At 37.4% G+C, this 19,070-nt stretch overlaps 1 protein-coding gene across 1 annotated transcript in view; it reads right to left on the reverse strand.

Annotated features, from left to right (window-relative positions):
- Window positions 1-83: 83 nt before the first annotated feature.
- Window positions 84-19,070, reverse strand: part of LOC115849210 (phosphatidylinositol-binding clathrin assembly protein-like) — a 41,057-nt gene continuing 22,070 nt past the window's right edge. The window contains exons 12-13 of the mRNA XM_070044747.1: window positions 17,750-17,876; window positions 84-368 (exon numbers count right to left, since the gene is read on the reverse strand). Coding sequence (XP_069900848.1) covers window positions 84-368; window positions 17,750-17,876 — 412 coding nt within the window. The remainder of the gene's footprint in view (window positions 369-17,749; window positions 17,877-19,070) is intronic.

The raw sequence follows: 19,070 nt of genomic DNA on the forward strand, positions 1-19,070 counted from the left end.
TGTGATTGGCTCACTCACAATGGCAGGCCCGCCCTCCGCTTGTGAGTCTGCACATTCATTGGCTCACAGGAAGTAGCCGCCCCTTACCCGTCGGACGAGTCGCCCAACCTGTGGGTTCTAATTGGTTGCGCGCAGGTGAGTGATAAGCGTGGAAGGACTGCCGAGGCGAAGCTGGCCCTGCAGGGAGGACCAATACCTAGTCCTGGGAAAAGGGATTCCGGGGGTTTTGTGGGTGGGCTGGCTGGAGGACCCTGACAATCGGGGACCAAGCCGGAACGGACCCCACTACCACCCCAGAACACGCAGCACTCTCCAGAATAGGCTTCGAAGCGACCCGATCCCTTCTCGGATTCAAGCAAATCCGGGATCTAGACACCACCACAGGGCCTGGGTCTCGGTGTGTTTCTGGGCCCACCATATTCACGAGCTTCCTGGCCCTTGAAGGGGACTTGTTTTGTGCCTACTTCCGGGTGGACCCAGTGGCTTCATCCTAATAAACACTCCGCCCATTTTGTCACAATTTACCGAAAGCCACCTTTGATCAGACTCTCACCACCCCAGCTCAAACGTTTTCAAAACTTCACAGTGTACACAGAAAATCCTAAGAACTCTTCCGATGCTTCTAGGCCCAACGCATTCCCCAAGATCATCCACCACTACAACCCTTTGAAAGCAAGTAATTATTCTTCGATCTGTTTTCTGACATCTAACCACCGTGTTTGTTCCTGCGTTTGCCTGCACTGTAGTGCTTCACAGTACACCGGTGCTTCATCCACTCACACAAAGCCTACCATGAGACAGGCCCTGTCTGAATAAAGGATAAATGTCAGTTTCCTTACTTAGTGGGGACACATATATAATAATAGTGATTAACGTTTAATAAAAACGAACTATGTGCAACTCACTGAGTCATGTTCTTTAAACCCCACAGCTCAGTGTCCCTAATATCACCCCTAGTTTGCAGACAAGTAGAGGGACTTAAAATGAATGATTGGTAGGATAATATAATCAATATTATAACCGTGACATACGGGGTAGGAAAGAAGCACAGATGAAGACACTACGTAAGTCATATTTTAAAATGAGAATTACAACACGTACCAACAAGGCTGTTGTAAAGATTAAATGAGATTATGTATGTAGAATACCTAATAAGTACTTGCCACACAGTAGGGCTAAAGCAATGAGGAAACTAGGCGAGGCTGAAGGAGTGCGAAGAGGGAGAGGATGAAACTGCAAAAGTGGAGGGAGAGGGGTGGGGCAAAAGGACTGGGGAGCCGGAGGGTCTGGAAAACTTGGGAGACGACAGGGCCTGAGGAATGAGGAGGGAAGTGGGGCCAGAGGTTGGGTAATGAGGGGCTGAAGGAATGAGGAAGGTGGGTGGGACAGAGGACTGAGCTAGAGGACGGGTGCCAGGAGAGGGGAGTACTACAGAAAAGGGTGGAGCTGGAAGAGTAAAACAGTTGGGCGGACCTGTAGAACTGGAGAGATGTGAGGACCCTGGGGACTAGAGAGAAGGTAGGGGGTTGGAGGACTGGGGAGAGGGGCGGGGCAGAGGAACGTGGGCAGGACTTTGAATTGGACTGAGTGGTGAAGGACTGGCTCCGACGAAGGGTTTAGAGGACTGGAAAGAGGGCTGGACTAGAGGAAGGGGAGGGGTGGGAGCTGTAGAACTGTTGAAGGGGGCAGGGCTAGAGGACTGGGGAGAGGGGAGGGGTTGGAGCGGTGCGGAGATGGCTGGTGCCGGAGGAATGGAGAAATTGGGCAGGGCAGTAGGACCAGAGGGTGCCAGGGCTGAGGCCTTGGAATACGGGCGGTGGATGACAGTGGGAGCCTCTGTATAGTAGTAACAAAAACTTAGAACATGAGATTAAACAATACCATTACGTTAGAATTAAAAAACATGAAATAGTTGGTAGTTATATAATGAAAAGTGCTAGATACTGTTAAAAATCCCAAATCGATAGAGAGAAATTAAAGAATGCCTGAAGAAATTGAGTGTTATACTGTGTTCATGATTTGGAATTACTGATTTTGTTAGGATGCCTTATGTCTATTTTCTCCAAATTTAACTATAGATTCAATGTAGTCCTTATCAGCATAGAAATTGATCAGTTGACTGTAATATTTTATGTAACTCAAAGAAAATGTGAATACCTGAAACAATCTTGAAAAATATGAATAAACATGGAAGACTAATACTACCTGATTTTGAGACCTACAGAAAACTATGATAATCAAGACAGTGTGTTATTGGACTAAGGATAGACCTTTGGATCAACAGAACAAAAAAGAAAAAATAGACCCACAAATATGCTGTCAGTTGGTTTTTGAGAAAAGTACCAAGACAATCCAAGGGAAAAGGAATTTGTTTATCCCAAATGTTGCAAGAACAACTGGATAACTATATAGAAAAAGTAAACCTCTACCCCTACCTGTCACCAAACACAAAAATGTATGGGGCATGGGTTCAATCCCTGGTGGGACAACTAAGATCCCACATGCCACGTGGCGTGGCCAATATATATATATATATATCAAAACCAAAGAAAAACATCAAAATGGGCAAAATAGTTGGATGCTTCACACACTAAGAGAGATGTTGGAATGGCCAATAAGTGTATGAAAAGTTGCTTAGTCATCAGGGAGAGGTAAATTAAACCACTATGTCATATTACTTACAAACCCACTAGAATGGCCAAAATTTAAAATACAGATTTTGGGCAAGAATTTGGAGCAGCAGAATTCTCATACACTGCTCGTGGAATAAAGTGGTACAGTAATTTTTGGACAACTTTTGGAAGTCTTAATTTTAGATAAACACCTACTCTGTGACCCAGCCATTCTACTCCTAGGTATCTACCCAAGAGATAGATCCATATTTATCCACAAAAAGATTCAAACAAGAATGTTTATTTGCTGTACAGTAGAAACTAACACAATATTATAAAGCAATTATACTCCAATAAAAATTTTAAAAAATAAAATCAAAGTTAGATTGTAAATCAACTATATTCCAATAGAAATTTTTTAAAAAATAAAAATTGAATTAAAAAAATAAAATAAAATCAAAGTTAGGAGTAATGTAAATAAAATGAATTTTAAAAGTTAAAAAAGAATGTTTATAGAGTTTGTATGTGTATATAAATTTAAATTTTAGTTTAAAAATAATGAGCATGAAGAAATATATCTTCAGATAAAAACTGAGTTTATCGCCAGCATAACTACATTAAATAAACTTCTAAAAGATGTACCTGAAGAAGAGGGGAATGATTCCGATGCAAGAAGAAATGGTGAACAAAGAATTTGTGAACACATTGCTAAGTGTAAGCAAAATCGTTTCTCTCTAACACTTTTAATTTGGGGGGCTAACAAAATGGGACAGGACTAAAATATTGGGTCACTATAGTCCATAAGTTGGGAGGGAATGCCCTTGTAGTTTAAAAGTGTTCTGAGGTCCTTGTGTTATCTGAGAGAGGAGATTAAGATATTTTTTAACATCTTTATTGGAGTATAATTGCTTTACAGTGGTGTGTTAGTTTCTGCTTTATAACAAAGTGCATCAGCTATACATATACATATATCCCCATATCCCCTCCCTCTTGCGTCTCCCTCCCACCCTCCCTATCCCACCCCTCTAGGTGGTCACAAAGCACCGAGCTGATCTCCCTGTGCTATGTGGCTGCTTCCCACTAGCTATCTATTTTACGTTTGGTAGTGTATATATGTCCATGCCACTCTCTCACTTCGTCCCAGCTTACACTTCCCCCTCCCTGTGTCCTCAAGTCCATTCTCTACATCTGTGTCTTTATTCCCGTCCTGCCCCTAGGTTCTTCAGAACCAATTTTTTTTTTCTATTCTATATATATGTGTTAGCAAACGGTATTTGTTTTTCTTTTTCTGACTGACTTCACTCTGTATGACAGACTCTAGGTCCATCCACCTCTCTACAAATAACTCAATTTCATTTCTTTTTATGGCTCAGTAATATTCCATTGTGTATATGTGCCACATCTTCTTTATCCCTTCATCTGTCTATGGACACTCAGGTTGCTTCCATGTCCTGGCTATTGTAAATAGTGCTGCAATGAACACTGTGGTACATGACTCTTTTTGAATTATGGTTTTCTCAGGGTATATGCCCACTAGTGGGATTGCTGGGTCATATGGTAGCTCTATTTTTAGTTTTTTAAGGAACCTCCATACTGTTCTCCATAGTGACTTTATCAATTTACATTCCCACCAACAGTGCAGGAGGGTTCCCTTTTCTCCACACCCTCTCCAGCATTTATTGTTTGTAGACTTTTTGATGATGGCCATTCTGACCGGTGTGAGGTGATACTTCATTGTAGTTTTGATTTGCATTTCTCTGATGATTAGTGATGTTGATCAGGAGATTAAGTTTAGTTTTTGATAATTTTGCAGGATAAAGTTTCAAGGCTAACTATTAAAACAAGAGAAAGAGTGCATCACCTCAAAAACACTAAATGAAGAATCTCAAGAGTACTGAATGCGAAAATGGATGTTTATTTTACTTGGAAGAAGTGGATGATTCAATCAGCCTGTAGAGAGATCGTCATTTGTTTTCACCTCTGATTTGGAATCTTTTCGCTTTGGTACCTCATGGATTCTGTCTGTGTGAAAGAAAGACACACGTGTATATCTTTCATTATTTCCACATATTTCTCCCTGTGGTTATGAAATAAATTACAAATAGTTTTACACAAAACTTTGGTCAGTCTTCTCATTATCTAATACTCGAAGCTTTGTCAGGCCTCCTAAAACAAACATTCAGGAACCAGGGGGCCCCAAGTGCATGGACTGAAGGCAGAAACCTTGTAAAGACTCTTCTAGAAAACAACACTCTGAGGCAATGAATACCTGGATCATGACACTTCCCCGTACGCTTCAGCTACACCTCATCCATGTTACCACTGCTTGCTTCCACTTCTGTGCTCAAGCTGTTTCCTCTGCCTCTAATGTCAAACTTCTATCATCTATACACCCACTAGTTGCAATTCTCCTTATCATCTGATACACAATGCCCTGAAACCTTTTATCCCTGAATTAATTGTTCCCTCCTTTGACCTCCCATAGTGCTTTGGCTTTCCTATCTGTTTATATGCTTGTCTGTAAAATCATTTCCCCTCTGGGTTGACTGGCTATCCATTTTTAAATATTAGCATTCAACTTAGGTATCACTTCCCTAGGAAAGCTGTGCCTGCAACCTCCAGACTGAGCTACCCACCTCTCCAGCACTGATCTCAGTTGCGTTTGCTGAATGAATGAATAAAAGGCTTGCTGACTAGGTATCAGAACCCAGTTGATGTTTAACAGCACAAGTCTGTAGAGGATTGGCCTTATACAGTTCTGTGTCTCTTTACAATGCTGAAAATGTTAGAATTCTTTTTTCTTCTATGAGACACCAACAATGCACAAAAGATTATAAAACTCTGTTCTAACATGTGACTGCACATGCCTACCAAGTACCTAAGTAACAACAGGTCAAACATACGTTATTTCTTGTGGATGGAGCAGCAGGCTTGCTGTCCTTAAGCCTGGTTGAGTATAAATCATGGGTTGAGGTGCCATTAGGGAAGGAGCTCCAATTGGAGTTGGAACCTATGAATTCAAATGCAAAAGAAAACAAAATAAAAACTTAGTATTTTATTGCTCCCCTAAAACAATAGTACCAAGAAGACAAGTAACCACTCTAGAGCAAATATTACATTTAAAGAATGTCAACTGAAAAGATGCCAGCTGAGTAGTGGCAGACCCTGGAGATAAACGTGAATGACAAACTAGAATTTGAAGTATCAATATTTCACTCAGATGCTGCTGGAATATTCTGCATTCAGAGAAAATGAAATATCACTAGTTTACAAACCAACTGCTTTGCAGTTTATGAAGAAGTAACAGCAACTGGCACTGAAGAAGCTGTTGAAAAACCTCCAAAGAAGAAAACAAAAAAGATGACCCAGAGCCATATGAAGTGGAAGGGATATGGTAATATGGGGGTTACTCGTGACTGAGATAAGAACAACGGTGAGCAGGCAGAATCCTTACTGGAAGAGTTTCAAGAGAGAATGAGAGGAAAAAATACAACAAACTAGTGAATATAACAAAAAAGAAGCAAACTCACAGATATAGAGAACAAACTAGTGGTTACCAGTGGGGAGAGGGAAGGGGGAGGGGCAAGAGAGGGGTAGGGGAATAAGAGATACAAACTACTATGTATAAAATAAATTAGCTACAGGGATGTATTGAACAGCACAGGGAATATGCTGCGTATTCACAGCATATTCACAGAATATCCAATATTTTATAATAACTTTAAATAGAGTATAGTCTTTAAAAATTGTGACTCACTATATTGTACACCTGTAACTTGTATAATATTGTACATCAACTGTACTTCAATTTTAAAAAAAACTTCAAAAATCATTCAAAGACAAATATCATATGATATCACTTATATGTGGAATCTTAAAAAAATGATACAAATGAAGTTACCTACAAAACAGAAATAGACTCACAGACATCGAAAACAAACTTATAGTTACCGAAGGGTAAAGGCCAGGAGGAGGGATAAATTGGGAGATTGGGATTGACATATACACACTACTATATATAAAATAGATAACTAATAAGAGCCTACTGTATAGCACAGGGAACTCTACTCAGTACTCCATAATGGCCTATACAGGAGAAGAATCTAAAAAAGAGTGGTTATATGTATATGTATGGCTGATTCACTTTGCTGTACATCTGAAACTAACACAACATTGTAAATCAACTATACTACAGTAAAAAAAATTTTTTTAAACTTCAAAAAAAAAACAGGGAATGAGAGGAACAGAAGTAGTTACATAGCCTATAGAGAACTATTTTAAGGAATTTTTCAGTAAAGGGATAAAATATACTACTAAATGGTAGTATATTCATATGTGAAATACCACTGAGCCATTATAATTAATGTATTAATTATGTACCAATCTAGACAGATCTCAAAAACATAAATATAAAATAATACCAATTATAATCAATTTTTAAAAATCATTTAGAAGAGTACTATGTACTTTTCCTTAGTAAAAGTATGAAAATGTTCTAGAAGGCCAGACATAAAATTCACAGTCATTGTCTCTGGAGTGGCAGAGAGTGACTGGGACTAGGGATGACCCAAGGAGACTTTGGTCTTATTTGTAAAATTTCATTAAAAAATTATCTGGAAAAATTACGAAAAAATGTTAACATTTAGTAATTCAGAATGTTGAAGCAAGGACGTTTGTTATCCTCTATACTTTCCCATATTTTAAACGTTTTTCCAAATTGACACCAACAGCAAAAGCATGAGTGAATTGGTGGTGAGGCTAAAGGACTTCAGAGTTTCCATTACTCATATTACATCACGTGAAATTTATACGACGCACTGAGGCTATAAAAACGAGAACTGGTGATTGCAAACAATTTTTAACTAAGTAAAGAAAATTTATAAATCATGAAAACATTGCCAAATAGGCAGAACAGAAATAACAGACTTAACTAAAATGAGTTAGAAAAAGGTTGGATAAAAAGCCAGAAAAATTCCAGAGAGTATTCTACCTGTATTAAAATTTCCTCCCATTGGAAGCCTTGAACAATGAGAACAAATTCAGCCTTATAAAAGTCCACTTCTTTTTTTACATCCTTAAAGCAGAGTGGAAGTGATCCCAAACAGCAGAATGGCAAACAAAACAAAACAAAATGAAACAGCAAAATCCTTGCAGAAAGGGAAGAAAAACAGAAGCAAACAGTAGCTCATTACTCTTGGAATAAACCAATAATGTAAACTAAACTAAATTATAATTGAATTTCTATTATGTGTATATTGATTATTCCTATTTTGGATCATCTATTAATTCTGGAACAGCTTTCCCTTAACTATTCCACTTTCACAATCCCTTCTCCTCCCCATTTCTAGGGTTCCTTTCTCTATTCCTCACAAAGCCTTCGCTATATTATTTCTCAGAGGGCTACTGTTTCTTTTTCCAATGCAAGAAAAGGATGTGGGTGGATTACCTTCCATTTAAAATTATCCCTATCATGTTTTATTCTATTAGTGCAAACCATGGGGAGTTCTACGTATATCTCCCACTCTTGAGATCTTAAAACTGTTTTTTTGTTGCCATTCTATACATAGGCACTTGCTGTGAAGTCACTGGATAGGCCACTGGTGTGGAACCTTGAAGAAAAGTGTCAATTACTATATAGCACATTTTCTACTACTATTTAATAAGAAACGTTATAAGATACAGAATACTTTCTGCTATATATTAAATATTGAGAATTAATATAGTGAACCATTTACAGCTGGGACAATGATCTTTCCTTGAACATGACAGATACAGGAGGTTTCAGGACTTCCAACCGAAGAGAAATATGAACTTAGCTAAGCAAGAAAGAGTTATGACTTTGTTTTTATGCTACATAAATAAAATAATAACATTAATAGACAAAATGAAAAAAAGAAAAATTTCAACCACAATCTCACTACCTCCAACAAATAAAACTTTAATTTTTCAATTTTCATTTCCAGTCTTTGGTTATGATATTTTTCACGTGTGGGATAATGTGAAAAATGAAGATAATTTGGCTTTCATCGCAATAGATGAACAGAAGAGTAATACATTTAGTGCTATAGGTGTAACATCAAATTATGTCTGGCTCTCAACCCTGATTTAGTCTCTTTGCCTATATAGGTCAGAACTTTAATCCTTGTCTTAGTCTCTTTATTTACTACTAGGTAATATAACATGAGAGACAAGTGGCCTTTGACTTTAGACATTTGATGCCAGAGTGTTTAGTGACTGCCCAGAAGGACTTGAAAAAAGAGGCAGAAATACATCTTTAATATCAATGTTTCTGATATTTTCCAAAGTTTTCTTATATCCTAGCTCCCAATTCTGCTATTTAAAAATTCTTCATTTTTTTTTTTTTTTTTTTGTGGTATGCGGGCCTCTCACTGTTGTGGCCTCTCCCGTTGCGGAGCACAGGCTCCGACGCGCAGGCTCAGCGGCCAAGGCTCACGGGCCCAGCCGCTCCGCGGCATGTGGGATCTTCCCGGACCGGGGCATGAACCCGTGTCCCCTGCATCGGCAGGCGGACTCTCAACCACTGCGCCACCAGGGAAGCCCCTAAAAATTCTTCATTCTTGTTATATATCATTTGAGCCAAAATTGATAACTAGCTCATGAATAATTTCTATTCTTGATGATTGTGCCCTATTACCAGGCACTTACCATTAAGCCTTGATATTCAAAGTCTGATCCTTGGACCGAATTATCAACATCAGCTGGGAGCTTTCCGGAAATGCAAAATCTCAATCTCCATCCCAGACCTGTTTCATTTTAACAACACCCCAAGGGGAGACATATGCAGGTTAAAGCTCAAGAATAAGAAAGTGTAGCAAGGGTTTAAAAAGTTCTATCAAGAGAGAAGTATGCCCAGCATGTTCACAATTCCCCCAGCGCATCTTCATTGTTGTTAGGGGGGATGCTTATTCTCCTTGCCTTCCTATTTTCATATCCTTCTCTGAGCACTGAGGGGATTTAATTTAATGGTCTATGTTTCACATACTAGTGGGTGCGAGTACTGTGACACAAAATCACTGGCATCATTACCATCATCACCATCATCATATTTCTAACTAATATTTATTGAGTACTTACTGTGACCTAGGCAGTATTCTAAGCAGTTTACCTCATAAATCCATAAGAAAAAGACAAATAACCAAACCAAAAATAGGTGAAAGCTTGAACAGACATTTCACAAAAAAAGAAAACTTAATGGTTAATAAATATATCAAAAGATACTCAACCAGGTTATGAATTAGACAGATACCAAAAGGAAAACATACCATGATACCATTAAACACCAGCAAGAATGGCACATTTTACATTATACTATTTATATTTTAATTTTAGGTAGGTATTCATATTTATATATTAATGGAAAATATACATTACTATTATTTTATATTAATAATAAATAATTTAAATTAATACAATAATGTCAAGTGTTGATGACATTGATAACACTCTTATTCCACTGGTGGGCATATACACTGTTACAGCCATTTTTGAAAACAGCTTAAAATTACCCAGTAAACCTAAACCCTATGGCCAAGCAGTTACACTCCTAGGCAGATCCCCTGGAGAAACTCTTGCACATATGTACCAAGAGATAGTCAAAAGAATATACATAGCAACCTTGTTAATAATAGCAAACACCTTGAAACAACATACATGTACATGTCCAACATAAATGTCCATACAATGAAATATTATACAATGGTAAGGATGAATGAATTATACCTGCACACACTAACACAAATGAATCTTACCAACATAATACTGATTGAAAGAAGCAGGTCACAAAAGAATATGTACAGTATAATTCCATTTATAAAGTTCAAAATTGGAAAAACCAACAACACAAAAGAGGACTGAGGTTGACTATATAAAAGTGAATAGAAATAAGCAAAAAGAGAAATCTCAGTGAACAGAAGAGAACATTAAATATCTAATTATTAGTCTCAGAGTGATATAAAACCATACTATATTTATGAAAATGGACAGGAAGTTACAGAAAAAGCAGATAATGAGAATGTATTCTTAGATATTAAAAGCATAACTCATTAAATAAAATGTTTAACCGAAGGTTGAATAATAGGAGTAGCTGCTTGATATGTTCAGTTGGATATGTTCACTTCATGAAAATTCAATAAAATTTACCAAAGCAGAAACAAGCAAACAAACAAACAAAAACACCACACACTCTCAATGGATGGGATAAATGGCAAATTAAACAGAGATGGAGAGAATCTGTAAATTAGAATACAAATTTGGAGAAAGTACCCAGAATGAAGCACATAGAGATAAGGAGATGGGAAATGTGAGAGAGGTGTTAAGAGACAGACCTAGAAACATCAAGGTAAAAGTAGTTAGAAAAAGACAAAATTTTAAATGCAATAAAACAATTCAGATTAACCGCAATTTTAGTTTTCTACTGAGGTGTCAGCAGGGCTGCATTCCTTCTGGAGGCTCCAGGAGAAAATCAGTTTAATTGCACTTTCCTTGACTTCTGACCCCCTCACTCTATCTTTAAAGGCAGCAACATGGCATTGCTCTGACCTTACTTCCATCATCACGTCTTTCCCTGACTCTTTTGCCTCCATTTTCTACTTTTATGAACACCTGTGATTATATTGGGTCCACTTGGATAATTCACACTAATCTCCCACTTTTAAGGTAATCTGATTAACAACATTAATTCCATCTACAAACTTAATTCCCCTTTGCCATGTAACCAAACATAATCACAGGTTCTGTGGATTAGGATATGGAAATCTTTGGGGGGGACATTATTCTGTCTACCATACCTATAAAGGTACAGTAAAATAATTAGACTGAAAGCTGACTTGTCAGTGGTGGTGGTAGAAGCCTGAAGAAAGTAGAGTGATATCTTTAGAATACTAAAAGAAAATAACTGTCAAACTAGAAGGGAATACCCAGACAAACAAAACTGAGTTGGCCACCAATTCAGTCTTATTAAAGGAAATGTTAAAGATGTACTTCAGGTGGTCGCCTACAGAAGGTCTAACATGTAATAAGAAATTATGAGAAAGAAAGTGGCAAATAATGTAGTTAAATCTAAACAAACACTGACTCTGTAAAACAGTAAAACTTCTGATTATTTTGTGGTAATTAAAAAAACGAGATATTGACTCATGAAGAAATAGAAAATCTGAATAATAAATCTATAACTAGTAAGGAGATTGAATCACTAATCAAAAACCTCCCAACAAAGAAAAGCCTCAGACCAGATGCCTTCACTGGTGAATTCTACTGAACATTAAAAGAAGAATTAACACTAATTCTTCTCAAACTCTTCCAAAATTTGAAAAGGAGGGAACATTACCGAACTCATTCTATGAGGCCAGCATTACCCTGATACCAAAGCCAAAGACAACACAAAAAATAAAACTATAGACCAATATCCCTTATGAATACTGAGGCAAAAATCCTCAACAAAATACTAGCAAAACAAATTCAGCAGCACATGAAAAGGATTATATACCATGAACAAGTGGGATTTATTCCTGGAATGCTAGGGTAGTTCAACATATGAAAATCAGTGTATCAATAATATGCACCATAAATAGAATGAAGGGAAAAAATAAAATATCAATTGATGCAGAAAAGCATTTAATAAAACTCAACACCGTTCCATGATAAAAGCACTCAATAAACCAGGAATAGAAGGGAACTTCCTCAACATAATAAAGATTATATATGAAAAGACCACAGCTAACATCATGCTCAAGGGTGAAAGCCTGAAAGCTTTCCCCCTAAGATCAGGAACATAACAAGAATGCCCACTTCCACCAATTCTATTCAAAGTATAGCTAGAGCTAAAAAAGAAATCAAAGGCATCAAATTGGAAAGGAATAAGTAAAATTATCTATTTTTGCAGATGACATGATCTTATATTTAGAAACCCTAAAGATTCCACAAAAAAACTGTTAGCACTCATGAATGAATTCAGCAAAGTTACAGGATACAATATCAACACACAAAAAATCAATCACATTTCTATACACCAGCAATGAACAATCCAAAGAGAAATTAAGAAAACAATTCCACTTACAATGGCAACAAAAGAAATAAAATACTTGGAATAAATTTAGCCAAGGAGGCAAAAGACTTATACACTGACAACTACAACATATTGCTGAAAATAAATTAAAGAAGAAGACCTAAGCAAGTGGAGAGATAGCCCATGTCCATGGATTGGAAGACTTAGTATTGTTAATTTGACCATACTACCCAAAGTGATCTACAGATTCAATCATATCAAAATCCCAATGAATTTGTTTTTAGAAATAGAAAAACCCATCCTAAAATTCATACAGAATCTCAAAGGGCCCTAACTAGCCAAAATAATCTTGAAAAATAAGAACAAAGTTGGAAGACTCATACTTCCTGAATTCAAAAGTTATTACAAAGCTACAGTAATCAAAACAGTGTGGTACTGGCATAAGGACAGACATATAGATCAATGAAATAGAAGAGAGAGCCCAGAAAAAAACCCTTCACATATATAGTCAATTGATTTTTTACAAGGGTGCCAAGATCATTCAATGGGGAAAGAATAGTCTTTTCAACAAATGATGCTGGATATTAATGATGCTGGGACAACTGGATATCCACATGCAAAAGTATGAAGTTGAACCCTTACCTCACAATATATATAAAAATTCAGTCAAAATTGATCAAAGACCTAAACTCAAGAGCTAAAACTGTAAAAATAGAAGAAAACATAGGGGAAAATCTTCATGACATTGCATTTGGTAATGAATTCTTGGATATGATACCCAAAGTATGGACAACAAAAGAAAAAATAGATATATTGGACTTCAGCGAAATTTTAAAAATTTTGTGCATCAAAGGACACTATCAATGGAGTAAAAAGACAACCCAGAGAATGGGAGAAAATATTTGCTAAGCATGTATCTGATAAGGGATTAATATCCAAAACATATAAAGAGCTTGTACAACTCAACAACAAAACAAACAACCCCATTCAAAAATGGCCAAAGGTTTTGAATAGACATTTCTTCAAAGATGATATACAAATGCAAATAAGCACATGAAAAGATGCTCAACATCACTAATCATTAGAATAAGCCTCTACTTCATACCCATCAGGATGGCTATTATAAGTAAAAAAGAAATCCAGAAAACAATAAGTGTTGGTGAGGTTGTTGGGAAGTTGGAACCCTCATGCATTTCTGGTGGGACTATAAAATGGTTTAGCCACTGTGGTAAACAGTATTGTGATTCCTCAAAGAGATAAATATAGAATTACCATATGATGCAGCGATTCTACCTCTGGGTATATGCCCAAAGAATTGAAAGCAGAGGAGACTCAAACAGATATTTGTACTCCAATGTTCATAGAAGCATTATTCACATCAGCCAAAAGTTGGAAACGATCCAAATGTCCATCAATGGATGAATGGATAAACAAAACATGGTAAATATGTATGATGGAATATCATTCAGCCTTAAAAAGTAATGAAATTCTGGGGGCTTCCCTGGTGGCGCAGTGGTTGAGAATCTGCCTGCTAGTGCAGGGGACACGGGTTCGAGCCCTGGCCTGGGAGGATCCCACATGCCGCGGAGCAACTAGGCCCGTGAGTCACAACTACTGAGCCTGCGCAGACGTCTGGAGCCTGTGCTCCACAACAAGAGAGGCCGCAATAGTGAGAGGCCTGCGCACCGCGATGAAGAGTGGTCCCCGCTTGCCACAACTAGAGAAAGCCCTCGCACAGAAACGAAGACCCAACACAGCAAAAATAAATAAATTAATTAATAAACAACTTTGAAAAAAAAAGTAATGAAATTCTGATAAATGCTACAACATGGATGAATCCTGAAGACACTATGCTAAGTGAAATAAGCTAGACACAAAAGGACAGATCATGTATGATTCCACTTGTATGAGGTACCTAGAATAGGCAAATTCATAGAGACAGAAAATAGAGAAGTGGTAACCAGGGTGGGATGAATGGAAAGTTATTTTTTAATGGGTAGAGTTTCTGTTTGAGATGATGAAAAAGCTCTGAACCTACAAAATGCTGATGGATACACAACATTTTGAACGCATTTAATGTCACTGAATTGTACACTTCCAATAGGATGATAACTTTTCTGTTATGAATATTTTACCACAATAGCATATGAACTCAGCAGGGAGTATGATCAGGGTTAAAGTCTTCTGAAGTCCTTTTGTTGTTTCAGAGGAAAATACTGATTAACTTTAGACCTTGGTAATTTAACTATGTATGTTGTAGTCTCTAGAGTATAACTTCAAAGGGAAAAGGGAAAAAATGAAAGGAGAAAAAAAAAAGAATTTAATCATGGCAAAAGAAGGCAAAAAATAAGAGAGAAAAAAGAAAAATAAGAGAAAAAACAGCTTATATTAGAAACATCCAAATATATCCATAATCACATAAAAACACATTAACTAAACTCAGGTTAAAAGACAAGGATTGGATTCTACTTCCAGTTAAAACTGAGTAAGAACAGAAAATCTTCCTCTCTCACTGAACACCTAACTCTAAAACCTGGATAGGATGCACGGTCGGCTATCCGAAAACTCTGAAAAGTAAGTATCAGCAGGTAGATCAGGAAAGAACACCAGAATTCAAAGTACCAGTGAATCTGTAATTTTTCCCTTCCAGCATCATGCACACTGGACTCAAATCAGCCTGAAACCTGGAAGAGATCACTGTTGTGCAGATGAGAAAAAACTCCAGAAGTTCTCTAGCTCTGGCTTGAGTAGCTATAAAGAGAACTCCTAAAGCTCAGACAAAGTCAGAAAAAGCCCTCAGTGGTTTTTCTTTTTCTCCTTTTCCTGCAGCAGTGGCTATGGTGGCAGCAAGGGAAAACTGCAAGAGCCAAATATATGAGGGAGAGGAACTTTCTTCTCCATTAGGTGGAGCTGTGGCTTCATGAAGGGAGGGACAAAAAAATGTGTTTTAATTCTCTCTGTCCTACCACTACTTGGAAGCTTGACTTGTTTCAATCACAGAAATGTATGGCGTTTTTGGCCAGATGAAAGAGAATGGGAGCCCCAAGAAACTGGAAAATACTGGAGAGACAGCAGAGATAGAGAGGCTCGGGGAAGCTGGTTGTGGACCTCTGGGTTCATCCGCCCCCTCCCCCCACCTGTACACGGGTAGATGGGATCTTAATGAGCATATACCAAAGACTTTGATTACTAAGCCCCTGGAGAGACCACAGCCCAGGTCCCATGATGACCACTAAGAGCAGAGCAAAGACTGTAGAAACTGAGCTGATACTGGGACCACGGGCCAGAGAAGCGGGCTTGAAGTTGTAGCTTAAACTTAACCAGGTCAAGTGTCTGCTACAGCACAGATATCAACATGCTCCATAATTTAACAAGACCTGGCGTCTTTTAAATTAACGGTCAAAATGTCCAAATGGCACATGAAGAACCATGAAAATCTCAACTTCCATGGAAAAAAGCCATCAATAGACACCAATGATGAGATGACACAGATGTGGGAATTATCTGCCAAAGACTTTAAAGTGGTTATTAGACAGATGCCTGAATGAGTCATCACGAACACTCTTGAAACAAGAGTTAAAATAGAAAGCTTCAGCCAAGAAATAGAAGATACAGACTCCATATCAGAAGGTAGATGACAAAGGAAAGATTCAGTGAACCTTAAGATAGACTAATACATCCCTCCAAACGCTTTCTAGGTTCTTAGTCAGCTATGTCCTCAAATCTACTGCAGCAACATAGCCGCACGTCTCCTCAGTACATTTCAAAAGTATTTCTTCCCAAATCCTATCAGAATTCTCATTCCTAAATGCACCTCTGCTGCATATCAGGAAAGCAAAGTCACTACGTACTCAAGAGTTAATGTGCAGTTTGTTATATCATTGGACCAATGAAGTTTCGAAGCAAAATCATACAAAAAATAGCAGAAGTGCACATCGTTTAAGTCCTTGGGGCCAGATGTGCTTTGGAATTCGGAATGATTTGTATTTTAGAAAGCTAATTTAGAATTTACACATAGAAGATACTAGTGAACACCCCAGGGGGACTGAAACAGCACCCTGTAATGAAACACACTAATATTTCTGCAGCAAAATGCAAATGCAACATTCGTGTATGAATGGTTACACTTAGTAGGATAAATAATGACTATAGCCTCATTATAGTTCAAGTAAAGTTCTGCAGCCAAAAGAGTTTGTTGCAAACTTAACAAAAAAACTTGCTTTCCAGAGCTTTTTGAATTTTATGTTTGCAGATAATTTATTGGGGACCCATATTTCAACTTTCAACCTGTCAGCAACTCTTATCAACTCTATCTGCAGATCTATCTCTCGAAACTCTTGCTTTAGATCTACTGTCAACATTCTAGCATTCTAGACCAGAGCAGTCTAGATCTCTTGCCTGGATGACTTGAGGAGACTTCTAATTGACTTCCCCAATTTGTGTCTTATTTCCTCACTAACCATCTTCCACACTCCTCCCGGACTAATCTTTCAAAAATGTAAAAGTGATCGTGTTATAGGTTTGGCTCCCCGCTGCTTATAAGACAAAGCCGAAAGTCCTATACAAGTTCCTACAAGATCTGACCTCTCTTTAAGCTCGAGATTTATCTCTTGCTGCACCCATCATACATTACACGATAGCCATGTTAAACTACTTCGAGTTCCCTGAATAACCCACCAAGTTTCCATCTGCCAACCAGTTCTTGTCAATTCACCTCATCTCCTTTTTTACCTCATGTTCAGCTTCTTTATAAAAGTAACCAACACACCCTCTAAAGTATTCATTCCACTTGGAATATTCAGTTCCTCTATTTGATGACATGTCTGTCTACCGTTGATCTGTCAGCCCAGTGCCTAAATACCTAATAGGTGTTCAATAAATGTGGAGCAAAATGGTGGAACTCTGTAGTTCTCTCCCCACCACAGGATCGACCCTTCCACAAATAGAGGAACAGTTAGTTAGCTTACCATGTCTACAACAAATGTTAGCACAATATATTAAAAGTGATTAAAAAGAGAACATTTCTTGGTCTACCTACTTCTCTAATACAGATGTATATGTTATATGTATATATCAAAAAGGAAAACACGTAATAATACATCACAAACGTTACCATGTGGGAAACTGGAGGAATCGAAATTGGGCTCCAGATGGTTGGTGCGCAGGTGCAGCTGTTCAACTGCCAGTTCATTCCACCAGTCATTTCCATCTCTGAGGACTGACACCCCTTCACGTCCGATCTAAAATGAGATGCATAAACCAGCCCATCTGGGGAAATGACAAATCTACCATTTAAACATCTCGTCAGGATATAGCCTTTGAGACAATGTTTATGGCTATCAACAGGTAAAATATAATAGGAAGGAATCACAAGAAAAGATTATAAAAAGACCACTGGCTATTTTCTATATTAAGTTATCATTACAAAACTAAATATTTCAGCTTACTTTTTATAGATAATGCCAAATTTAAATTTCCCACTAACAAAGTTTGAGAGTTCATAGAAGGAATTCAATAGTAGCAGTTGCCCATTTAAAAAAGTGACTTGAACAAATACGTTTAATTCTAAACTATTTTAATAGTTTATATAGAAAGGAAAAAAACCTAGTATTCCCCATGGTGGTGGGTCAAAGGGCACTAGAGTAAGAAACAGAAGTATTGCATTCTGAGGTTCACCAGGCTATTAGCTAGCTGTGTAACCTTGACTAAATAACTTAACCTCTTTCCTTATTTGTAAAATTGGGATAAACTATGCTTCACAGAATTAGAGTTATTAAGAGAATAAATAATACAAGATGCGTAATATTTTGTATAAATAAGAAAATAACTAGAAACAAAAGGAAACAGACTCTCATTGAACATTTATTCTTACTAGGCTCTGTTAGGTGCTTTCACAATCTTAAATATCATTTAACTTTCATAACAACTATGTGAAGTAGGCATTATAAATTCTCATTTTATGGATGAGGAAACCGACTCAGAGAAGGGAAATACCTTGCTCAAGGTCTTACAGTTAATTAGTGGCAGGACTAGGAGTCTATATTCTATGCCAGTGGTTAAGATTATTATCCCTGTTTTCTACATCTATTTCAACTCCTCTACCAAATTATGTAATAATCTATTCCACATACACTTTAGTTTTAATTCTAAGAAATGGTTCTTGTATCTAAAAGCTCATATTTATTCTGTATTCATCATTTGACTTATTGAAATTTAGTTTTTATCCACGTGATGCACAGTTTAAAAAGTCAACCAGTGCTAAAAGATCTAAAACCCAAAATACCAGTCACCGCTTCCCCTTCGCAAAAGTAGCCACACTTTTCCTTATGGTATTTAATTCCATAATCCCAAAGAATCTCTGTATCTCAATTTTCACATATGTGAAATGTGGATTCGTTGCATTCATTCAACAAACATCCATTCAATATCTACTA

This window comes from Globicephala melas, chromosome X, assembly GCF_963455315.2.
Source record: "Globicephala melas chromosome X, mGloMel1.2, whole genome shotgun sequence".
In the NCBI taxonomy this organism is placed as follows: Eukaryota; Metazoa; Chordata; class Mammalia; order Artiodactyla; family Delphinidae; genus Globicephala; species Globicephala melas.